At 31.3% G+C, this 26,227-nt stretch overlaps 1 protein-coding gene and 1 long non-coding RNA gene across 3 annotated transcripts in view; one reads left to right on the plus strand and one right to left on the minus strand.

Moving 5' to 3' along the window:
* Nucleotides 1-24,371, plus strand: part of LOC143245410 (calcium-activated chloride channel regulator 1-like) — a 51,682-nt gene extending 27,311 nt beyond the window's left edge. For both annotated transcript variants that reach the window (XM_076491724.1, XM_076491725.1), the window contains 8 exons: nucleotides 2,086-2,316; nucleotides 2,503-2,769; nucleotides 5,665-5,892; nucleotides 13,033-13,167; nucleotides 16,533-16,683; nucleotides 18,117-18,281; nucleotides 21,188-21,403; nucleotides 21,578-24,371. In XM_076491724.1, the coding sequence (XP_076347839.1) occupies nucleotides 2,086-2,316; nucleotides 2,503-2,769; nucleotides 5,665-5,892; nucleotides 13,033-13,167; nucleotides 16,533-16,683; nucleotides 18,117-18,281; nucleotides 21,188-21,403; nucleotides 21,578-22,587 (2,403 nt within the window). In that variant the 3' untranslated portion in view covers nucleotides 22,588-24,371. The remainder of the gene's footprint in view (nucleotides 1-2,085; nucleotides 2,317-2,502; nucleotides 2,770-5,664; nucleotides 5,893-13,032; nucleotides 13,168-16,532; nucleotides 16,684-18,116; nucleotides 18,282-21,187; nucleotides 21,404-21,577) is intronic.
* On the minus strand, nucleotides 1,302-21,687 carry LOC143245411 (uncharacterized). The gene is made up of 3 exons (XR_013025621.1): nucleotides 21,555-21,687; nucleotides 21,215-21,418; nucleotides 1,302-2,767 (listed from the first exon to the last, which is right to left on the minus strand). It is a non-coding gene; the product is annotated as an uncharacterized LOC143245411 (long non-coding RNA).
* Nucleotides 24,372-26,227: the final 1,856 nt, after the last annotated feature.

The raw sequence follows: 26,227 nt of genomic DNA on the forward strand, positions 1-26,227 counted from the left end.
AGTTATAAAACACATTATTTGATGACACGTAGCTCTATATTTTAGTTATAAAACACATTATTTGATGACACGTAGCTCTATATTTTCGTTATTCGACACATTATTTGATCACAAGTAGCTCTATAGTTTAGTTGTAAAACACGTTATTTGATGAAACGTAGCTCTATATTTTAGTCATAGAACACATTTCTTGATGGCTCGTAGCTCTATATTTTAGTTATAGAACACATTACTTGATGGCACGTAGCTCTATATTTTAGTTATAGAACACATTACTTGATGACACGTAGCTCTATATTTTAGTTATAAAACCCATTACTTGATGGCACGTAGCTCTATATTTTAGTTATAGAACACATTACTTGGTGACACGTAGCTCTATATATTAGTTATAAAACACATTATTTGATGGCACGTAGCTCTATATTTTAGTTATAGAACAAATTATTTGATGACACGTAGCTCTATATTTTAGTTATAAAACGCATTTTTTGATCAAACGTAGCTCTATATTTTATTTATAAAACGCATTATTTGATGGCACGTAGCTCTATATTTTAGTTATAGAACATATTATTTGATGGCACGTAGCTCTATATTTTAGTTATAGAACAAATTATTTGATGACACGTAGCTCTATATTTTAGTTATAGAACAAATTATTTGATGACACGTAGCTCTATATTTTAGTTATAAAACGCATTTTTTGATCAAACGTAGCTCTATATTTTATTTATAAAACGCATTATTTGATGGCACGTAGCTCTATATTTTAGTTATAGAACATATTATTTGATGACACGTAGCTCTATATTTTAGTTATAAAACGCATTATTTGATGAAACGTAGCTCTATATTTTAGTTATAAAACGCATTTTTGATCAAACGTATCTCTATATTTTAGTCATAGAACACATTATTTGATGGCACGTAGCTCTATATTTTAGTTATAGAACACATTATTTGATGACACTTATTTCTATATTTTAGTTATAGAACACATTACTTGATGACACATAACTCTATATTTTGTTATAAAATGCATTATTTGATGACATGTAGCTCTATATATTAGTTATAAAACACATTATTTGATGGCACGTAGGTTTATATTTTAGTTATAAAACACATTACTTGATGGCACGTAGCTCTATATTTTAGTTATAAAACATTATTTGATGACACGTAGCTTTATATTTTAGTCATAAAACATTATTTGATGACACGTAGCTTTATATTTTAGTCATAAAACACATTATTTGATGACACGTAGCTCTATCTTTTAGTCATAAAACACATTATTTGATGACAAAAGGTCAATTATTATTTTGTTCGACCTTAATTTTTATTATATTTCGGGTCAGTCACTTAAAATCAAGACGTTTTACACGTTTTCGGCTGTCTTTTCGGAAGCATGAAGGAAAAGTGTGTTTGGTGGAGGGATTCGAACCTGCGATTCTTACTAATTGAGCACCTTAACGATCCAATTAATTATTGTTCAAAATGTTACGTTTAACGTTAGCGTATATAATATATTTGTGTTTTAAAAATGACATAATAAACTAGTTTTAAATATAAGTTACAGAAGTACATTGATAATGAAATATTCATGAGAATCAGTTTAGACATCAGGGTAATTGAAATCCTTCATGACGTTTTTTGGCTGTACACTTTACGTACAATTCGCAAATGCTTAGTCCTAGAGTAATAGTGGAATTTTGCTGATTGCTTGTTTGTTTTACAGCACACCCATACTGGGAAAATCAACTGCATCTACCTCAAGAAACTTAACCCTGACTTTCAGTATTGTAAATCCGTAAATTCCCAGAATCCTCATCTTGAGATATTAAGGTATCTATACTACACTCTGACCTGACCTCTAACCTAGTTAAATATCCTTTTTTTAAGGTAATTACTCTGGTAACTATAAAATGGTTACATATAATTTGTACATCAAGGTCTGACGACCTTACACTTTTTTACTCGCCTGTACTTTATTCACTGTGAAACCAGATGTGTGTAATTTATTTTACTATCTGCTTGTTAGATATGGGTTAATTATACTTGGATTTTCTTTCTTTACAGCACAGATGGATGAACCTTCATCGCGTTATTTGTCAGGTTCTTGATATCTTCCCGGAAGGAATAGAACTTGGAGTTCTTTGTGTAAATACTTCCAGTGTGGAAGAAGTTAGTCCTATCGTCCCACTAAACAAAATTTCACGGGAAGACATCCTTTTCAAGTTAAACGGACCTACTAATACCACCAGTACTGGAAATGTTTGTGTATCTTGTGCAGTCGAAAGAGCTTTAAACGTGAGTTGCTTTTATTGTATAGAGTTCATTATTAGTGTGTGAGGTAAATAATAAGTGTTTCCAGTTCTCCGTGTGAGTAATAATTATTATAATAAATAGTTCCGTGTAAACTTAACATCTCCGATAAATAATACATATTACAAGTTCTTTGGAGCAGCGCTCATTCGACTGACGTGATGCTTTCAGATGGTGAAACTCAATCAACCAGCAACAGTGGTGTTAGTAGTCGAAGAGTCTGTATGGACCGATAACCTGCTACAAACAACAGGTGCTGTTAGACTTGTGTCAGTCCTCTTCAGAAACAAGGACAAAGACTGGACCTCAGCAGCAATCAAACGTGGAGACCTGCTGTATTTTACAGATGACGAAGGTGTAGAGAGTGTCCAGGACATTGCCTTGGCCATCACTAGTGCCCATGAAAACCTCGAAGACGGTCGAGAGGAGCTGGTTACTGTAAGAATCACAAAATATACAACTGAGCAACATTAACATAGTACAGAATTAAACAAGTCTGGTACAGAAGTAAACAAGATTACCTTAGTACAGTAGTAAACACTGTTAACTGAGTACAGTAGTAAACACTGTTAACTGAGTACAGTAGTAAACACTGTTAACTTAGTACAGTAGTAAACACTGCTAACTCAGTACAGCAGTAAACAAAATTACCTTAGTACAGTAGTAAACAAGTCTGACACAATAGAAAACAATATTAACTTAGTACAGTACTAAACAACAGTAACTTAATTCAGTATTAAATAGTTCTCTTACAGTACTAAGCAGCATTAACTTAGTACAATGTTAAACAAGTCTTGTATTTTAGTAAACAACATTAACTTAGTACAGTATTAAACAAGTCTTGTATTGTAGTAAACAACTTTAACTTAGTACAGTATTAAACAAGTCTTGTATTGTAGTAAACAACATTAACTTCGTACAGTATTAAACAAGTCTTGTATTGTAGTAAACAACATTAACTTAGTACAGTATTAAACAAGTCTTGTATTGTAGTAACAACATTAACTTAGTACAGTGTTAAACAAGTCTTGTATTGTAGTAAACAACTTTAACTTAGTACAGTATTAAACAAGTCTTGTATTGTAGTAAACAACATTAACTTCGTACAGTATTAAACAAGTCTTGTATTTTATTAAACAACATTAACTTAGTACAGTATTAAACAAGTCTTGTATTGTAGTAAACAACATTGACTTAGTACAGTAGCAAACAACATTAACAGTATAGTATTAAACAACTCTGGTACAGTGCTAATCAACATTAACTTAATACAGTATTAAACTAGTTTGATAAAGTGCTAAACAACATAATTTGTTACTGTGTTAAAAGAAATGAATGTGTTACTTTGTTATAGAAGATAAATCTGTTACCATGATAAAATGTATAAATTTTGTTCTGTGTTATGTAAAATAAATCTGTTACCGTGTTAAACTTAAATATGTTACTATGTTAAATTAAATGAATCTGATACTGTGTTTTACGACATGAATTTGGTATTGTGTTGTACGACATGAATTTGGTGTTGTGTTGTACGACATGAATCTGGTACTGTGTTGTACGACATGAATTTGATACTGTGTTGTACGACATGAATTTGATACTGTGTTGTACGACATGAATTTGGTACTGTGTTGAACGACATGAATTTGGTACTGTGTTGTATGACATGAATTTGGTACTGTGTTGAACGACATGAATCTGGTACTGTGTTGTACGACATTAATTTGGTACTGTGTTGTACGACATGAATCTGGTACTGTGTTGTACGACATGAATTTGGTACAGTGTTGTACGACATGAATCTGGTACTGTGTTGTACGACATGAATTTGGTACTGTGTTATACGACATGAATCTGGTACTGTGTTGTACGACATGAATTTGATACTGTGTTGTACGACATGAATTTGGTACTGGGTTGAACAACATGAATTTGGTACTGGGTTGAACGACATGAATTTGGTATTGTGTTGCACGACATGAATTTGGTATTGTGTTGTACGACATGAATCTGGTACTGTGTTGTACGACATGAATTTGGTACTGTGTTGTACGACATGAATTTGGTGTTGTGTTGTACGACATGAATCTGGTACTGTGTTGTACGTCATGAATTTGATACTGTGTTGTACGACATGAATTTGGTACTGTGTTGAACGACATGAATTTGGTACTGTGTTGTACGACATGAATTTGGTACTGTGTTGAACGACATGAATCTGGTACTGTGTTGTACGACATAAATTTGGTATTGTGTTGTACCGCATGAATTTGGTACTGTGTTGTACGACATGAATCTGGTACTGTGTTGTACGACATGAATTTAGTATTGTGTTTTACGACATGAATCTGGTACTGTGTTGTTCGACATGAATTTGGTACTGGGTTGAACGACATGATTGTGGTATTGTGTTGTACGACATTAATTTGGTACTGTGTCGTACGACATGAATTTGGTACTGTGTTGTACGACATGAATCTGGTACTGTGTTGTTCGACATGAATTTGGTACTGGGTTGAACGACATGAATGTGGTATTGTGTTGTACGACATTAATTTGGTACTGTGTTGTACGACATGAATCTGGTACTGTGTTGTACGACATGAATTTGGTACTGTGTTGAATGACATGAATTTGGTATTGTGTTGTACAACATGAATCTGGTACTGTGTTGTACGACATGAATTTGGTATTGTGTTGTACAGCATGAATTTGGCACTGTGTTGTACGACATGAATCTGGTACTGTGTTGTACGACATGAATCTGATACTGTGTTGTACGACATGAATCTGGTACTGTGTTTTACGACATGAATTTGGTACTGTGTCGTACGACATGAATTTGGTATTGTGTTGTACGACATGAATCTGGTACTGTGTTGTACCACATGAATTTAGTATTGTGTTATTTCTGAACACTGAGTGTAAAGTAACTGAAGTTTTTCACTCATACGTTTTTCAATATATTAAGATTAACCTCATTGTTCCAAGTGACATTGTGTATACTTGTGTATACCTTAAATAGTTTATACAAATCTGTTAAATCTGAAATATAGTATCTAGCCTTTTCGCTTTGAATAAGAAAGCTATTCCATTTATTATACAATAAAACGTTTATCTTAACGTATGTAAAGATGTTTTATTTTTCATATAATTGTTATCTATCGTGTTGTATGATTTCAGCAGTTCTTTATCATTTAGTGGCATGTAACATGATTTTGGAATATTTCCAGTGGTACAAATTTTTCCCACTTTATATACATGTCGAATAATTCAAATATGATGAACTTGGATTGGTTAAGTCAGGTATTATGTTTTATTATATCCATACAGATTCATTACTCCGTTAATGTAGGAAAATATAAAATAGAAGAACAGTTTTACACCGAGAAAGACTTGAATGGAGATTTGGTATTTCAAGCACAATGTGAGTCCCAATCGAAATCAGAAATTACACTTACTCTAGACGGAAAAGATTGCACTGGAAGAAACGTGGAAATCACAACATGCTGGCGAGATAATGTACATCTCAATGTTTTTAAGTCCGTGCAGTCGGTATTGGTAAGAAAACATTTCTCTTATAATAACGTACAAGTAGGAAAAACCTTCAAATGGTTGATTCGATTTAAATAAACCCAAATAATAGTTATTGTTCACAAGCAGCCTGGTATGAATAAACACACTTTGACTAACAGTAACAGAAAATGGTGCCATATAACTATATAACTTCACGCTATATAACTAGCATTAAATAAATTATGTGTAGGTTTGGATGGATAGTGACACTCTGAAACTACCACCAAATTATTATTATGTGTTGTTATCGTTGGATTTTTATGTTCGAAAACTAGCAGTAAATCAGTTATGATGTGTTGAAATGGTTGGATTTTCATACTCTAAAACAACCACTAAAAATTTATGAGTTGTATTAATGGTTGGGTTTTTATACTCTAAATCTACTACTAAATAAATTACGATGTACTGGTTCGGTTGGATTTGAATACTCTAAAACTAACACTAAATAAATTATGAGTTGTTGTTTTAATGATTGAATTTTGATACTCTAAAACTAGCACTAAATAAATTATCATGTGTAGGTTTAGTTGGATTTTAATATTTTAAAACTAGCACTAAGTAAATTCTGATGTGTTGGTATTGTTGAATTATGATACTCTAAAATTAGCACTAAATAAATTATGATGTGTTTGTATAATTGGGTTTTTATACTCTAAAACTATCACTAAATAAATTATGATGTGTTGGTATGTTTGATTTTAATACTTTAAAACTAGCACTAAGTAAATTCTGATGTGTTGGTATTGTTGAATTATGATACTCTAAAATTAGCACTAAATAAATTATGATGTGTTTGTATAATTGGGTTTTTATACTCTAAAACTATCACTAAATAAATTATGATGTGTTGGTATGTTTGGATTTTAATACTTTAAAACTAGCACTAAGTAAATTCTGATGTGTTGGTATTGTTGAATTATGATACTCTAAAATTAGCACTAAATAAATTATGATGTGTTCGTATAATTGGGTTTTTATACTCTAAAACTATCACTAAATAAATTATGATGTGTTGGTATGGTTTGATTTTCATACTCTAAAACATTCTTTAAATGAATTATGAGTTTTTGCTATAATTTTTGAAATTTGTTACTCTAAAACTATCACTAAATAAATTATGATGATATTGGTTTTGTTGGATTTTCATATTCTAACAATAGAAATAGGTTAATTATTATGATATGGTTTAGTTTGATTTTGATACTCTAAAACTACTAGTACATAAATTATGATGTGTTGGTATCATTGGGTTTTGATGCTTTAAAACGGCACTAAAGAAATTATGATGTGATGGTATTGTTGGATGTTTATACTGTATAACTAGTACTAAATAAATTATGATAAGATAATCTGGTTTTATACTCTAAATCTTGTACTAAATCAGTTATGATGTGTTGATATGGTTGGAATTGAATACCCTAAACCTTCCAGTAAATAAAATATGATATATTGGTTTGGTTGTATTTTGATATTCTAACACTAGCACCAGGTAAATCATGATGATATGGTTTGGTTGTATTTTGATATTTTAACACTAGCACCAGGTAAATCATGATGATATGGTTTGGTTGTATTTTGATATTCTAACACTAGCACCAGGTAAATCATGATGATATGGTTTGGTTGTATTTTGATATTTTAACACTAGCACCAGGTAAATCATGATGATATGGTTTGGTTGTATTTTGATATTCTAACACTAGCACCAGGTAAATCATGATGATATGGTTTGGTTGTATTTTGATATTTTAACACTAGCACTAGGTAAATCATGATGATATGGTTTGGTTGTATTTTGATATTTTAACACTAGCACCAGGTAAATCATGATGATATGGTTTGGTTGTATTTTGATATTTTAACACTAGCACTAGGTAAATCATGATGATATGGTTTGGTTGTATTTTGATATTTTAACACTAGCACCAGGTAAATCATGATGATATGGTTTGGTTGTATTTTGATATTTTAACACTAGCACTAGGTAAATCATGATGATATGGTTTGGTTGTATTTTGATATTCTAACACTAGCACTAGGTAAATCATGATGATATGGTTTGGTTGTATTTTGATATTTTAACACTAGCACTAGGTAAATCATGATGATATCGTTTGGTTGTATTTAGATATTCTAACACAAGTACTAGGTAAATCATGATGATATGGTTTAGTTGTATTTTGATATTATAACACAAGCACTAGGTAAATCATAATGATATCGTTTGGTTGTAATTTGATACTCTAAAAGTAGCACTAAATAAAAAATATGTTGTCTTTAAATGGTTGGATATTAATTCTCTAAAACTATTACTAAATATATTATGATGTGTTGGTTTGGTTGGATTATGATACTCTTTAACCAGCACTAAATAAATTATGTGTTGGTATGGTTGGATTTTAATTCTTTAAAACTATTACTAAATATATTATGATGTGTTGGTGTGGTTGGATTATGATACTCTTTAACCAGCACTAAATAAATTATGATGTGTTGGTTTGGTTGGATTTTAATTCTCTAAAACTATTACTAAATATATTATGATGTGTTGGTATGGTAGGATTATGATACTTTGTAACTAGCACTAAATAAATTATGATCTGTTGGTTTGGTTGGATTATGATACTCTTTAACTAGCACTAAATATATTATGATGTGTTGGTTTGGTTGGATTATGATACTCTTTAACCAGCAATAAATAAATTATGATATGTTGGTTTGGTTGGATTATGATACTCTTTAACTAGCACTAAATATATTATGATGTGTTGGTATGGTTGGATTATGATACTCTTTAACTAGCACTAAATATATTATGATGTGTTGGTTTGGTTGGATTATGATACTCTTTATCCAGCACTAAATAAATTATGATGTGTTGGTTTGGTTGGATTATGATACTCTTTAACTAGCACTAAATATATTATGATGTGTTGGTATGGTTGGATTATGATACTCCTTAACTAGCACTAAATATATTATGATGTGTTGGTTTGGTTGGATTATGATACTCTTTAACCAGCACTAAATAAATTATGATATGTTGGTTTGGTTGGATTATGATACTCTTTAACTAGCACTAAATATATTATGATGTGTTGGTATGGTTGGATTATGATACTCTTTAACCAGCACTAAATAAATTATGATGTGTTGGTTTGGTTGGATTATGATACTCTTTAACTAGCACTAAATATATTATGATGTGTTGGTATGGTTGGAGTATGATACTCTTTAACTAGCACTAAATATATTATGATGTGTTGGTTTGGTTGGATTATGATACTCTTTAACCAGCACTAAATAAATTATGATGTGTTGGTTTGGTTGGATTATGATGCTCTTTAACTAGCACTAAATATCTTATGATGTGTTGGTAAGGTAGGATTATGATACTCTAACTAGCACTAAATATATTATGATGTGTTGGTTTGGTTGGATTATGATACTCTTTAACAAGCACTAAATAAATTATGATGTGTTGGTTTGGTTGGATTTTAATTCTCTAAAACTATTACTAAATATATTATGATGTGTTGGTATGGTAGGATTATGATACTTTTTAACTAGTACTAAATAAATTATGATGTGTTGGTTTGGTTGGATTATGATACTCTTTAACCAGCACTAAATAAATTATGATGTGTTGGTTTGGTTGGATTTTAATTCTCTAAAACTATTACTAAATATATTATGATGTGTTGGTTTGGTTGGATTATGATACTCTTTAACTAGCACTAAATAAATTATGATGTGTTGGTTTGGTTGGATTTTAATTCTCTAAAACTATTACTAAATATATTATGATGTGTTGGTTTGGTTGGATTATGATACTCTTTAACCAGCACTAAATAAATTATGAAGTGTTGGTTTGGTTGGATTTTAATTCTCTAAAACTATTACTAAATATATTATGATGCATTGGTATGGTAGGATTATGATACTTGTTAACTAGCACTAAATAAATTATGATGTGTTGGTTTGGTTGGATTATGATACTTTTTAACTAGCACTAAATGTATTATGATGTGCTGGTATGGTAGGATTATGATACTCTTTACCCATCACTAAATATATTATGATGTGTTGGTTTGGTTGGATTAGGATACTCTTTAACCAGCAATAAATAAATGATAATTTGGTTTGGTTGGATTTTAATTCTCTAAAACTATTACTAAAGATATTATGATGTGTTGGTATGGTAGGATTATGATACTTTTTAACTAGCACTAAATAAATTATGATGTGTTGGTTTGGTTGGATTTTAATTCTCTAAAACTATTACTAAATATATTATGATGTGTTGGTATGGTGGGATTATGATACTCTTTAACCAGCACTAAATATATTATGACCTGTTGGTTTGGTTGGATTTTGATACTCTAAATCAAGCACTAAATAAACTATGATTTGTAAGTTTGGTTGGATTTTGATACTCTAAAACTAGCATCAAATAAATTATGATGTGTATTTTGCGCTTGTGTATTTTGACGTATATATAAATATGTTTGTGTATATTGACGTATGTATTAATTTTTTTGTGTATACTGACTATGTATAAATTTGTGCTTGTGTATATTGACGTATGTATAAATTTGTGCTTGTGTATATTGACGTATGTATTAATTTTTTTGTGTATATTGACGTATGTATTAATTTTTTTGTGTATACTGACGTATGTATAAATTTGTGCTTGTGTATATTGACGTATGTATTAATTTTTTTGTGTATATTGACGTATGTATAAATTTGTGCTTGTGTATATTGACGTATGTATAAATTTGTGCTTGTGTATATTGACGTATGTATAAATTTGTGCTTGTGTATATTGACGTATGTATTAATTTTTTGTGTATATTGACGTATGTATTAATTTTTTTGTGTATACTGACGTATGTATAAATTTGTGCTTGTGTATATTGACGTATGTATTAATTTTTTTGTGTATATTGACGTATGTATAAATTTGTGCTTGTGTATATTGACGTATGTATTAATTTTTTTGTGTATATTGACGTATGTATTAATTTTTTTGTGTATACTGACGTATGTATAAATTTGTGCTTGTGTATATTGACGTATGTATTAATTTTTTTGTGTATATTGACGTATGTATAAATTTGTGCTTGTGTATATTGACGTATGTATTAATTTTTTGTGTATATTGACGTATGTATTAATTTTTTGTGTATACTGACGTATGTATAAATTTGTGCTTGTGTATATTGACGTATGTATTAATTTTTTTGTGTATATTGACGTATGTATTAATTTTTTTGTGTATATTGACGTATGTATAAATTTGTGCTTGTGTATATTGACGTATGTATAAATTTGTGCTTGTGTATATTGACGTATGTATAAATTTGTGCTTGTGTATACTGACGTATGTATAAATTTGTGCTTGTGTATATTGACGTATGTATAAATTTGTGCTTGTGTATACTGACGTATGTATAAATTTGTGCTTGTGTATATTGACGTATGTATAAATTTGTGCTTGTGTATATTGACGTATGTATAAATTTGTGCTTGTGTATATTGACGTATGTATAAATTTGTGCTTGTGTATTTATTTATATAGAATTTTGCGTCTGTGTATATTGACATATATATTTATTTGTGTGTGTATATTGACATATATCAATTTGTGTGTGTATACTGATGTATATACAAATTTGTATACCGTATTTTCCGGTTAATAAGCCGAATCGCCGAATTTTCAGCTCTGAAAATGAGGGTTTTTGCTTTTTACCGCCCAATAAGCCGAAGCCATTTTTAAGAAGTGACAAGTTTCTTCAAAATGATTTCTTAGTCTCGTTTCAGCGTCAGCATGCATGTTGTGTGTGATCATTGGCGTTCTGTAGTAAAGCAGAACGTGTCGTATTGAGACAGAGATGGAATCAATATGTCATTCGTTATTGGCTCCACTCACTGTAATTAGGTAACCAATGAAATTCCAGAAACAACGTTTCACTTAACGTGCTTTGCTGATTGGACAAAATTACCGCCAATGGTAATGTTCAAAATAAAAACATTTCCTAAGAAGAAGAAATTTCCGAAAGGAGTGATCGGCCAATAAGCTGACCCCCAAAAATCAGGTCCAAAATTTAGGGCCAGAAATTCGGCTTATTAGGCGGAAAATACGGTATGTCGATTTACGCGTTTATAAATTTGTGTGTATATATTGCGGTATATAAATTTGTGTGTGTATATTGCGGTATATAAATTTGAGTGTATTTTGACGTGTATATACATTTCTGCCAGTGTATATTAACGTATGTATATACTTGTGTCTGTGTATATGGACGTATATATAAATTTGTGTTTATATTAGTGTGTATATATCATTTGCGTGCTTATATTGACGTACATATGAATGTGTGTATTGACCTATATGTAAATTTGTGTGTGTCTGTCTTGATCTTCTTGTATGTAAGGAATAACTGAGAACACTAGAATTTTTTTTTCAAATATACCTTTAATATCCTTAAATATGTGTTTTTTAGTATTAAACACAAAACTACATACTAGGCTATCTGTGTTCTGCCCACCACAGGTATTGAAACCCTCTTTCTAGCGGTATGAGTCTGCAGACATAGAGCTGTTCCACTACGGGGACAATCGTAAATGAAAATGACTGGTAATAATATATTTATTGAAATACAAGGTGGTTTCATTTTATTATATGAGCCTTGAAAACACTGTGGCTTATACGTATTTTAATGATTTGATATCTGGAGTCACACCGTGAGACAATTATTATTGTTGATTGGATATCTTCAGATGGACTCGGATGATGTTGGATCGGTGTGATTGCTTTATCTTTCAACATCACAATATTTCAACAGGACTTATATATTTAAAAACGGCTGGTATGGGTAGAGAAAGCTATTAGTACCCATACCAGCCGGTATAATTTTCTCTACAAGTGGGTTTTCTCGACATCACTCATTATCAACAGGATTTACTTTGATTATTTTAACTGAACATGTTATCGTTATGACGCCCTCTGATGTCAATTCCTGAGCTAAATAGCATTAGTGATGAAACAGCGTTATTTCTCATAAGTGTTCTGAATTACTGGTTTTAGTTATTAACATATTTTCAACCTTTTATATCAAGCCAAAAATCTGGACCTACACAGCCATACCCGCAATTACGAATACCATGTTGACATGCGTAGCCATGGTATCGGTTCGAACAATCAATAATTCTGAGCACGTGATCAGACTGAGAGGTTGGACAAGTCAACGGCAGGTAAAAAATGTATTTCATCTATTTATGTTTTATACTTAGGCAGTTTAAAACCACGTGCTTTATAAAAAGTTTCTCTAAAAATAATCACGTTTCGTCAAAAAATACATAAATATGTTTCACCAATCTGAACTTTAAATTTACAAAGAAATTTTAATAGTACGATTTTACAAAGAATATTCATTTTTGTAACTTTACAAGGAATTTTGAATGTTGTTATTTATAAATATTCACTCTAACCATTCTAGTTCAAGTTCACTCCAGTTCAATTAATAAGTTTCAAATTATGTGTTAAACTAACTTCTTCCACGAGTGGGGTGAAGAGAAACAAAAGTTTCTGACCCACCGACTTATTTTTTGTCCCCCTTTGATAAGAGCGAAATAAAAATTAAACCCAAATATCTGTCAAGTAATTTGAGACAGCGCTATGTCTGCGGTTTACAGTAGTAGAAACTCGTGATGGGCTTTTGTGAAGCTTTGTGCTTAAACACATTTTTAAAAAAGTTTACAATAATTGAATTTTTAAACAAAATGATTAATATTCAATGTTTACAAACATGTTTTACCGGGATATTCTTTAAGGATTAATGAATTTGAATAATGTTTAAAACAAAATGCATTTCACTGTTATCACGTAAAGTCTAAACCTAATGCATAAGAATATTTCTAACGAACAGTAACCTTCCTTGTTTTGGTTCTATGATATGAACAGTAACCTTCCTTGTTTTGGTTCTATGATATGAACAGTAACCTTCCTTGTTTTGGTTCTATGATATGAACAGTAACCTTCCTTGTTTTGGTTGCATGATATGAACAGTAACCTTCCTTGTTTTGGTTGTATGATATGAACAGTAAACTTCCTTGTTTTGTTTGTATGATATGAACAATAACCTTCCTTGTTTTAGTTGCATGATATGAACAGTAACCTTCCTTGTTTTGGTTGCATGATATGAACAGTAACCTTACTTGTTTTGGTTGCATGATATGAACAGTAACCTTCCTTGTTTTAGTTGCATGATATGAACAGTAACCTTCCTTGTTTTGGTTGTATGATATGAACAGTAACCTTCCTTGTTTTGGTTGCATGATATGAACAGTAACCTTTCTTGTTTTGGTTGCATGATATGAATAGTAACCTTCCTTGTTTAGGTTGTATGATATGAACAGTAACCTTCCTTGTTTTGGTTGTATGATATGAACAGTAACCTTCCTTGTTTTGGTTGCATGATATGAACAGTAACCTTCCTTGTTTTGGTTGTATGATATGAACAGTAACCTTCCTTGTTTTGTTTGTATGATATGAACAATAACCTTCCTTGTTTTGGTTGTATGATATGAACAGTAACCTTTCTTGTTTTGGTTGTATGATATGAACAGTAACCTTCCTTGTTTTGGTTGTATGATATGAACAGTAACCTTCCTTGTTTTAGTTGCATGATATGAACAGTAACCTTCCTTGTTTTGGTTGTATGATATGAACAGTAAACTTCCTTGTTTTGTTTGTATGATATGAACAATAACCTTCCTTGTTTTAGTTGCATGATATGAACAGTAACCTTCCTTGTTTTGGTTGCATGATATGAACAGTAACCTTACTTGTTTTGGTTGCATGATATGAACAGTAACCTTCCTTGTTTTAGTTGCATGATATGAACAGTAACCTTCCTTGTTTTGGTTGCATGATATGAACAGTAACCTTCCTTGTTTTAGTTGCATGATATGAACAGTAACCTTCCTTGTTTTGGTTGCATGATATGAACAGTAACCTTCCTTGTTTTGGTTGCATGATATGAACAGTAACCTTCCTTGTTTTGGTTGTATGATATGAACAGTAACCTTCCTTGTTTTGTTTGTATGATATGAACAATAACCTTCCTTGTTTTGGTTGTATGATATGAACAGTAACCTTCCTTGTTTTGGTTGTATGATATGAACAGTAACCTTCCTTGTTTTGGTTGTATGATATGAACAGTAACCTTCCTTGTTTTAGTTGCATGATATGAACAGTAACCTTCCTTGTTTTGGTTCTATGATATGAACAGTAACCTTCCTTGTTTTGGTTCTATGATATGAACAGTAACCTTCCTTGTTTTGGTTCTATGATATGAACAGTAACCTTCCTTGTTTTGGTTCTATGATATGAACAGTAACCTTCCTTGTTTTGGTTGCATGATATGAACAGTAACCTTCCTTGTTTAGGTTGCATGATATGAACAGTAACCTTCCTTGTTTTGGTTGTATGATATGAACAGTAACCTTCCTTGTTTTGGTTGTATGATATGAACAGTAACCTTCCTTGTTTTGGTTGCATGATATGAACAGTAACCTTCCTTGTTTTGGTTGTATGATATGAACAGTAACCTTCCTTGTTTTGGTTGTATGATATGAACAGTAACCTTCCTTGTTTTGGTTGTATGATATGAACAGTAACCTTCCTTGTTTTGGTTGTATGATATGAACAGTAACCTTCCTTGTTTTAGTTGCATGATATGAACAGTAACCTTCCTTGTTTTGGTTGTATGATATGAACAGTAAACTTCCTTGTTTTGTTTGTATGATATGAACAATAACCTTCCTTGTTTTAGTTGCATGATATGAACAGTAACCTTCCTTGTTTTGGTTGCATGATATGAACAGTAACCTTACTTGTTTTGGTTGCATGATATGAACAGTAACCTTCCTTGTTTTAGTTGCATGATATGAACAGTAACCTTCCTTGTTTTGGTTGCATGATATGAACAGTAACCTTCCTTGTTTTAGTTGCATGATATGAACAGTAACCTTCCTTGTTTTGGTTGCATGATATGAACAGTAACCTTCCTTGTTTTGGTTGTATGATATGAACAGTAACCTTCCTTGTTTTGTTTGTATGATATGAACAATAACCTTCCTTGTTTTGGTTGTATGATATGAACAGTAACCTTCCTTGTTTTGGTTGTATGATATGAACAGTAACCTTCCTTGTTTTGGTTGTATGATATGAACAGTAACCTTCCTTGTTTTGGTTGTATGATATGAACAGTAACCTTCCTTGTTTTAGTTGCATGATATGAACAGTAACCTTCCTTGTTTTGGTTGTATGATATGAACAGTAAACATCCTTGTTTTGGTTGTATGATATGAACAGTAACCTTCCTTGTTTTGGTTGCATGATATGAACAGTAACCTTCCTTGTTTTGGTTGCATGATATGAACAGTAACCTTCCTTGTTTTGGTTGCATGATATGAACAGTAACCTTCCTTGTTTTAGTTGCATGATATGAACAGTGACCTTCCTTGTTTTGGTTGTATGATATGAACAGTAACCTTCCTTGTTCTGGTTGTATGATATGAATCACAATGCTCCTGTTACCCTTCCCGTCTCCTAGGTCAACCCTCGTTACGCACCTTTGGTGATCTATGCTGAACTGAAGAAAGGAGAAAATCCAATAGTAAATGCCAACGTAACTGCTTTCGTTCGCTTACTCGGTGAGAAAGATTCTGAAGTGAAAGTACCTCTTTTTGACAGTGGTAATGGAGGTAAGTACCTATTTTTGACAGTGGTAATGGAGGTAAGTTCCTCTTTTTGACAGTGGTAATGGAGGTAAGTACCTATTTTTGACAGTGGTAATGGAGGTAAGTTCCTCTTTTTGACAGTGGTAATGCAGGTAAGTACCTCTTTTTGACAGTGGTAATGGAGGTAAGTACCTATTTTTGACAGTGGTAATGCAGGTAAGTACCTCTTTTTGACAGTGGTAATGGAGGTAAGTACCTATTTTTGACAGTGGTAGTGCAGGTAAGTACCTCTTTTTGACAGTGGTAATGGAGGTAAGTACCTATTTTTGACAGTGGTAATGCAGGTAAGTACCTCTTTTTGACAGTGGTAATGGAGGTAAGTACCTATTTTTGACAGTGGTAATGCAGGTAAGTACCTCTTTTTGACAGTGGTAATGGAGGTAAGTACCTATTTTACAGTGGTAATGGAGGTAAGTACCTCTTTTTAACAGTGGTAATGGAGGTAAGTACCTCTTTTTAACAGTGGTAATGGAGGTAAGTATCTCTTTTTGACAGTGGTAATGGAGGTAAGTACCTATTTTTGACAGTGGTAGTGCAGGTAAGTACCTCTTTTTGACAGTGGTAATGCAGGTAAGTACCTCTTTTTGACAGTGGTAATGGAGGTAAGTACCTTTTTTTGACAGTGGTAATGGAGGTAAGTACCTCTTTTTAACAGTGGTAATGGAGGTAAGTACCTCTTTTTAACAGTGGTAATGGAGGTAAGTACCTCTTTTTGACAGTGGTAATGGAGGTAAGTTCCAAATAACTGTGTGAAACATAAAGGTCACAGATGTTATACATGTATGTGGAATTTTCAAATGTCTTATATAGGATTAAAACCTTAATTGTACAATAAACAAATATTGTCTATACCATGTTCAAAAGTTATCTAAAGAACCTTCAGATACGTTCTATATAATAAATACTGTCTATAGAAACTTATCAGGTTGTTTACAGAAATGTCTTTTACAGAATGTTCAAATGTGTTTTACATGTAGAATGTCCAACCCGTTATTGTATAATACATACAATTTTTATTGTACAAAATACAATATGTCCAAGTGTTTATTGTATAATATATACAGTTTTTATTGTACAGCATGCAAAATATCCAACCGTTTATTGTATAACATAGTTTTATCAGTTTTTATTGTACAACATACAATATGTCCAACACTTTATTGTATAATACATACAGTTTTTATTGTACAACATACAATATGTCCAACACTTTATTGTATAATACATACAGTTTTTATTGTACAACATAAAATATGTCCAACACTTTATTGTATAATACATACAGTTTTTATTGTACAACATAAAATATGTCCAACCGTTTATTGTATAATAGATACGCAGTTTTCAGCCATTTACCTCGAAGTATCTCTCCTATGTTGTAATTCTCTCTTACTTAGATCCAGATATTAGTCGAGGAGATGGCATCTACTCAAGATACTACACACAGTTTTCTGTTAGTGGTTGGTACCGCGTACACATCAAAGCTACAATACATGAAGAAAATGACACTGTGGTACTGAATGGACGAAATACAAAGGTTTCTCCAACTCAAATAATTTATGGTGAGTTCTGCGATACATGTGTTAATTTACTTTAGTCTATTCGAATAAAGTTTCTTGTTTAGACGAGAAAACTAAATTAATGAAATTAGCAAATTATTTCATAAAATAGTAACTAATACAGAAGCATCCACTATAGCATATATTTAGATCTTTGTTAATTTGTGGATCAGATGAATTTTATCACAAACAAAGTTAACTTATCAGAAAACCTGTTTAGATCTGTTATATTTTAGATCAGAGTAACCTTATTACAAATCTAACTAACCTTACAATATACCTGTTTAGGTCTGTGTTGTATTATAGATCAGGCTAATCTTATTATAAATACACCTAACCTTACAGTAAATATGTTCACATCTATGATATATATTAGATCAGGCAAATCTTATTATAAACCTAGCTAAACTTACTGTAGTTCTGTTTATATCTGTTATATTCTAGATCAGACTGACCTTATTATAAACCTAAGTATCATTACAGTAATTCTGTTCAGATCTATGATATATATTATATCACACTAACTTTCTGAGAAATCTAGCTAAAATTACAGTAAACCTGTTTTGTTCTATCTTATATTGTAAATCAGACTAACTTTATTGTAAACATAGCTAACGTTACTGTAGACCTCTTTAGATCTAGGCAGGTGAGCAGTAGCCCCTGTTTAAACAGTGGAAAGTCCAATGATTTACAACAGGAAAGTTAAGAGCTGGAGTACCTTCGGCAGAGATGGCAGATAGCTTGACCAGGCTTTGTTAAGAGCTGGAGTACCTTCGGCAGAGATGGCAGATAGCTTGACCAGGCTTTGCTATACGAAAAACACTCCCATGGACAATGTTGTTATTGAATTTTTAATGTGTATATTTCCTTTTAATATTTTATTATAATATCTGTGTTAATCTAGAGTATTTTATTGTAATATCTTTGTCAGTCTAGATTATGTATCTGTGTTATACTAGAGTATTTACTACAGTATCTGAATTAATCTAGATTATTTTATTATAATTAATGGGTTAATCTAGACTATTTATTATATCTGAAATAATTAAGAGTATCTGATTATGATATATTCTATCATAATATCTAGGGTATTTATTCCCATGTTTTACAATATTAATGTTAATCTCGTGTTTTATAATAATATCTAGGGTACCTTTTCACAACGTCTGGGTTGATCTAGAGTATTTTATTACCATGTCTCTGTTAACCTCGAATATTCTCTTACAGTATTAGTGTTAATCCAGTGTTTTACAATAATATCTTTGATAATCTAGGGTATTTTATGATAATGTCTGTGTTAACCTCGAAAATTCTATTACAATATTAGTGTTAATCTAGTGTTTTATAATAATTTCTTTGTTAATCTAAGGTGTTTTATCGTAATGTCTGTGTTAATCTCGAGTAGTTTATTATCATATCTATGTTAACCTCGAACATCCTATTATAATATTAATGTTAATCCAGTGGTTTATAATAATATCTTTGTTTATCAAGAGTATTTTATCATAATATCTTTCTTTATCAAGAATATTTTATCATAATATCTGTATTTATCTAGAGTATTTTATCATAATATCTTTGTTTATCAAGAGTATTTTATCATAATATATGTATTTATCTAGATTATTTTATCATAATATCTTTGTTTATCAAGAGTATTTTATCATATCTTTGTTTATCAAGAGTATTTTATCATAATATCTGTATTTATCTAGAGTATTTTATCATAATATTTGTATTTATCTAGAGTATTTTATCATAATATATTTGTTTATCAAGAGTATTTTATCATATCTGTATTTATTTAGAGTATTTTATTATAATATCTGTATTTATCTAGAGTATTTTATCATAATATCTGTATTTATCTAGAGTATTTTATAATAATATCTTTGTTTATCAAGAGTATTTTATCATAATATCTGTATTTATCTAGAGTATTTTATCATAATATCTGTATTTATCAAGTGTATTTTATCATAATATCTGTATTTATCTAGAGTATTTTATAATAATATCTTTGTTAATCAAGAGTATTTTATAATAATATCTTTGTTTATCAAGAGTATTTTATCATAATATCTGTATTTATCTATAGTATTTTATAATAATATCTTTGTTTATCAAGAGTATTTTATCATAATATCTGTATTTATCTAGAGTGTTTTATCATAATATCTGTATTTATCAAGAGTATTTTATCCCCATATCTTTTATAACATCGAACACTCTATTACAATATTAGTGTCAAACTAGTGTTTTATAATAATATCTTTGTTACTCTACGGTATGTATATTAATATCTTCGTTAATATAGACTAGTATATTACCATGTCTGTATTAATTTTGAATATTTTACCACAATATTAGTATTAAAATAGTGTTTTATTATATCTTTGTTAATCTAGGGTATTTTACCATAATATCTGTGTTAACCTCTGGTATGTTTTTACCATGTCGGTGTTAGCCTCGAACACTCTATTACAATATCAGCGTGAAGCTAGTGTTCTGTAATAATATGCTTGTTAATCTAGGGTATTTTATCATAATGTCTGTGATAATCTAGGGTATTTTATTACCATGTCTGTGTTAACCTTTAGTATTTCATTATCGTGTATGTGCTAACCTTAAACATTCTATTACAATATGTGTTCATCTAGTGTTTTATAGTAATATCTTTGTTAATCTAGCGTATTTTATCATAATGTCTGTTTTGATCTAGAGTATTTTATTACCATGTCTGTGTTAGCCTCGAACATTATATTACAATATTAGTGTTAATCTAGTGTCTTATAATAATATATGTGGTAACCTCGAGTAGCTTCATACAGTATGTAGTTCATGTAGTTTCACACAGTATGTAGTTCATGTTTTCTTATCATACTTGACCAATTTTCTATTTTCGACAGATATACTAGATTTCAAAAACCAAGTACCATTGAATAATTTCAGCCGGTTTACCGTTGTTGAGTCATTTCACATTGTGGCTCCACCTACTGACGAAGATCATTATCCTCCAAACAGAGTCACCAATCTTCAAGTGAAAAGTGTCAATCAAAGTTTGGAAAATGTGACCGTCTTCTTGAAATGGACTGCTCCGGGTGGTGATGGTGACTGGGGAAGTGGTACGTTAGTCAACCCTAGTAATTAAATAGATTTAGGTCATAATCCTGGTATAATAAATGAAATTAATTTACAAGCAAACAAGAATTATAAAAGCGACCACAGTTAGGTTTCTATGTTATCTATGTTTAAACAATAATTTCCAGTACTGACCATATCCTTGATGTATGTTGCAGCTTCAAGGTATGAAGTCCAGTTTTCTGAGGTTCCATCAGCGCTAACAGAATGTAGTTTTGGGGACAGTCACGAGCAGATGATCTTCATGAAATCACAGCCACTACCTAGCTATTCAGTGGAAGTCCAAGGCTTTAGTTTTATTCCGGTAGAGAAAGACACTATTCTTTACGTAGGCCTTCGTGCTGTTGACAGTGCGGGTAATTATGGGAGAGTGTCAAATGTGGTTCCTGTTATTCTGAAAGGTCGTAATATTCCCACTACCACCTCGACCAGCACATCAACCAATACAACTTCATCTATAACTGAAAAATTTACTATAAGTTCATCCTCTAGACCAGAAACTGTCGAAACAACGACACTAGACGTCACCACTAGTAAAACTTCTCAACCGAAGGAAAACGTTGATGTTGAACAAGTGATTATTATATCGAGTGCTGCATGCGGTGGGTTTCTCTTCCTTGTTATCCTAGTGAACGCCATCTGTTACTGCATGTGCTGTAGAAAACACCTTACTGGATCGAAAGGAAACACACTTCAAAGAAGACATTCACGTTATAGCGTAGACATAATGAGTCATCCCGCAAGTAGACTTTCTGTAAACAGTCTACTTCAAGAAAGAACCCAGATCATCCCGGAAGGCAACATGTTGTTTGAAGGAGGCCAGTCACAACCACAGGGACCACATATAAACAAACAAGTGGCAAAAAGGAACAACTTCGACAAACATGCCAGTGATGACGTCACTATGTCCTGTGACCCACTTCATTTTCCTGTACATTCCACTAGCGAAACTCCCTATTCTACATCCTTCCGAGTCAACACAATGGACAGTGATTGTTTGACATTTAAATTCCCACATTATCCAAACGTATCGGACAAGAAAATTGAGTTAGACACCAGATATTTTGTACAGCCGTCTCGTTACGATAACCCGAATAATATATTTCCCAATACTGCGGTCCGGCCACGTCCTATTGTAGAGGTTGATGAGGATCTTGGTATCGTATGATGTTGTTGATGAGGATCTAGGTATTGTATGGTATTGATGATGAGGATCTTGGTATCGTATGATGTTGTTGATGAGGATCTAGGTATTGTATGGTATTGATGATGAGGATCTTGGTATTGTATGATGTTGTTGATGAGGATCTAGGTATTGTATGGTATTGATGATGAGGATCTTGGTATTGTATGATGTTGTTGATGAGGATCTAGGTATTGTATGATGTTGTTGATGAGGATCTAGGTATTGTATGGTATTGATGATGAGGATCTTGGTATTGTATGATGTTGTTGATGAGGATCTAGGTATTGTATGATGTTGTTGATGAGGATCTAGGTATTGTATGATGTTGTTGATGAGGATCTAGGTATTGTATGGTATTGATGATGAGGATCTTGGTATTGTATGATGTTGTTGATGAGGATCTAGGTATTGTATGATGTTGTTGATGAGGATCTAGGTATTGTATGATGTTGTTGATGAGGATCTAGGTATTGTATGGTGTTGATGATGAGGATCTAGGTATTGTATGATGTTGTTGATGAGGATCTTGTTATTGTATGATGTTGTTGATGAGGATCTTGGTATTGTATGATGTTGTTGATGAGGATCTAGGTATTGTATGATGTTGTTGATGAGGATCTAGGTATTGTATGATGTTGTTGATGAGGATCTAGGTATTGTATGGTATTGATGATGAGGATCTTGGTATTGTATGATGTTGTTGATGAGGATCTTGGTATTGTATGGTATTGATGATAAGGATCTTGATATTGTATGATGTTGTTGATGAGGATCTTGGTATTGTATGATATTGATGATAAGGATCTTGATATTGTATGGTATTGATGATAAGGATCTTGGTATTGTATGGTATTGATGATGAGGATCTAGGTATTGTATGATGTTGTTGATGAGAATCTTGGTATTGTATGGTATTGATGATGAGGATCTTGGTATTGTATGATGTTGTTGATGAGGATCTTGGTATTGTATGGTATTGATGATGAGGATCTTGGTATTGTATGATGTTGTTGATGAGGATCTTGGTATTGTATGGTATTGATGATAAGGATCTTGATATTGTATGATGTTGTTGATGAGAATCTTGGTATTGTATGGTATTGATGATGAGGATCTTGGTATTGTATGATGTTGTTGATGAGGATCTTGGTATTGTATGGTATTGATGATGAGGATCTTGGTATTGTATGATGTTGTTGATGAGGATCTTGGTATTGTATGGTATTGATGATAAGGATCTTGATATTGTATGGTATTGATGATAAGGATCTTGGTATTGTATGGTATTGATGATGAGGATCTTGGTATTGTATGGTGTTGTTGATGAGGATCTAGGTATTGTATGGTATTGATGATAAGGATCTTGGTATTGTATGATGTTGTTGATGAGGATCTTGGTATTGTATGGTATTGATGATAAGGATCTTGATATTGTATGATGTTGTTGATGAGGATCTTGGTATTGTATGATATTGATGATAAGGATCTTGATATTGTATGGTATTGATGATAAGGATCTTGGTATTGTATGGTATTGATGATAAGGATCTTGGTATTGTATGGTATTGATGATAAGGATCTTGGTATTGTATGGTATTGATGATAAGGATCTTGGTGTTGTATGGTGTTGTTGATGAGGATCTTGTTATTGTATGCTGTTGTTGATGAGGATCTAGGTATTGTATGGTATTGATGATGAGGATCTTGGTATTGTATGATATTGATGATAAGGATCTTGATATTGTATGGTATTGATGATAAGGATCTTGGTATTGTATGGTATTGATGATAAGGATCTTGGTATTGTATGATGTTGTTGATGAGGATCTTGGTATTGTATGGTATTGATGATAAGGATCTTGATATTGTATGGTATTGATGATAAGGATCTTGGTATTGTATGGTATTGATGATAAGGATCTTGGTATTGTATGGTATTGATGATGAGGATCTAGGTATTGTACGATGTTGATGATGAAGATCTTGATACTGTATTGTATTGTTAATGAGGATGCTAATAGTGTCTGATAATATAAATGTGTTTAGGACTTGATGTTGTGTGATAAAATCAAACAATTGCAGCTTGGTTATGACCTTACCTTCATGTTGCCTGTCACTAATTAGAACTAACAATATTATCATCAGGTACGAAGCTCATCAGCATCAGAAATGAAAATTATCTTCTTTTCACACATGTAGTCAATACTTTTATTAGTTACATTTTTTAATCAACAGTGGTTTCTCCCATAAACATTGTATAACATCAGTAACTAAGATTTGTGTGTTTCAATATTATATATACAGCTCAGTTATTCCTGTTATGGTACTAATGAAATTGTTGAAAATAAAAACAACCAAAAACCAGTAACATTGTGAGGATAATTTTGAGACTTTCCTGGCATATATGTTTTAATTATATTAAACTTCCCATTTTACTGAGGAAGCTGAGAAATCAAATTAAAACTTTCTAACTTTGGTAGAAGCATTTACTTTTAAATATTAAAATAAAATAATTGTTTTTTGTTATCAAACTTGTCAGTTATTAGTGAGGGATACATTACAATTCGATATCTATATATATACATCATTTTGAGTTACATTTTTATGTTAATATTTTTACGTGTTTCTATACATAGGTCGCTATAAGCCCTATAAAAATATATGGCTACACTTTATGTCCATCTTTAGTTACAATAAAGAAAATGATTCATTCTCCTTTCTCCTCCTTTATAATATTCAAATATTGTCCCATTAATAGGACGAAAGAATAAAATAAAATCTGTAATACTGAAAAGCGAATAACTGAAAACTCAATATTAAGAATATCATGTTAAAACACGTTAATATCACGTTAAAAATGTACATTTATAATTTCTTTTTACAATCCTGCTCAACAATTGTAATAACATAAGAAAACGATTACACTGTTATGTTGTTAACTTCACAAACTATAATAATTCATTACCTCTGTTATATTGTGGATATATATCGTGTTGAATTATCTCTGTTATATTATAGATCTATACTATACTGAATAATCTCTGTTATATTGTGGATGTATATCGTGTTGAATTATCTCTTATATTATAGATCTATACTATACCTAATAATCTCTGTTATATTGTAGATATGTATCATGTTGAATTATCTCTGTTATATTATAGATCTATACTATGCCCAATAATCTCTCTTATATTATAGATTTATACCATGTTAAATTATCTCTGTTACATCATAGATCTATACTATGTTGAATTATCTCTATAAAATGCAGACTTATACTATGTTAAATTATTCATGCTGTATCGTGGATCTATAATATGTTGAATTATCTTTGTTATATTGTAAATCTATGTTATGTTGAATCATCTCTGTTTTATTGTACATGTATACTATGTTGAATCATCTGTTTTATTTTGGACCCAAACTATGTTCAATTATATCTGTTATAGTGTAGGTTATACTATGTTTAATTATCTCTCTTATATTGTACATTTATACTATATTGAATTATCTTTGTTAAATTGTAGATCTATACTATGTTAAATTTTGCTGATTTATTGTAGAGATATACTTTAGTATAATTATCTCTGTTATATTGTAGATCTATACTACGTTGAAT

Source organism: Tachypleus tridentatus, chromosome 2, assembly GCF_004210375.1.
Source record: "Tachypleus tridentatus isolate NWPU-2018 chromosome 2, ASM421037v1, whole genome shotgun sequence".
NCBI lineage: Eukaryota > Metazoa > Arthropoda > Merostomata > Xiphosura > Limulidae > Tachypleus > Tachypleus tridentatus.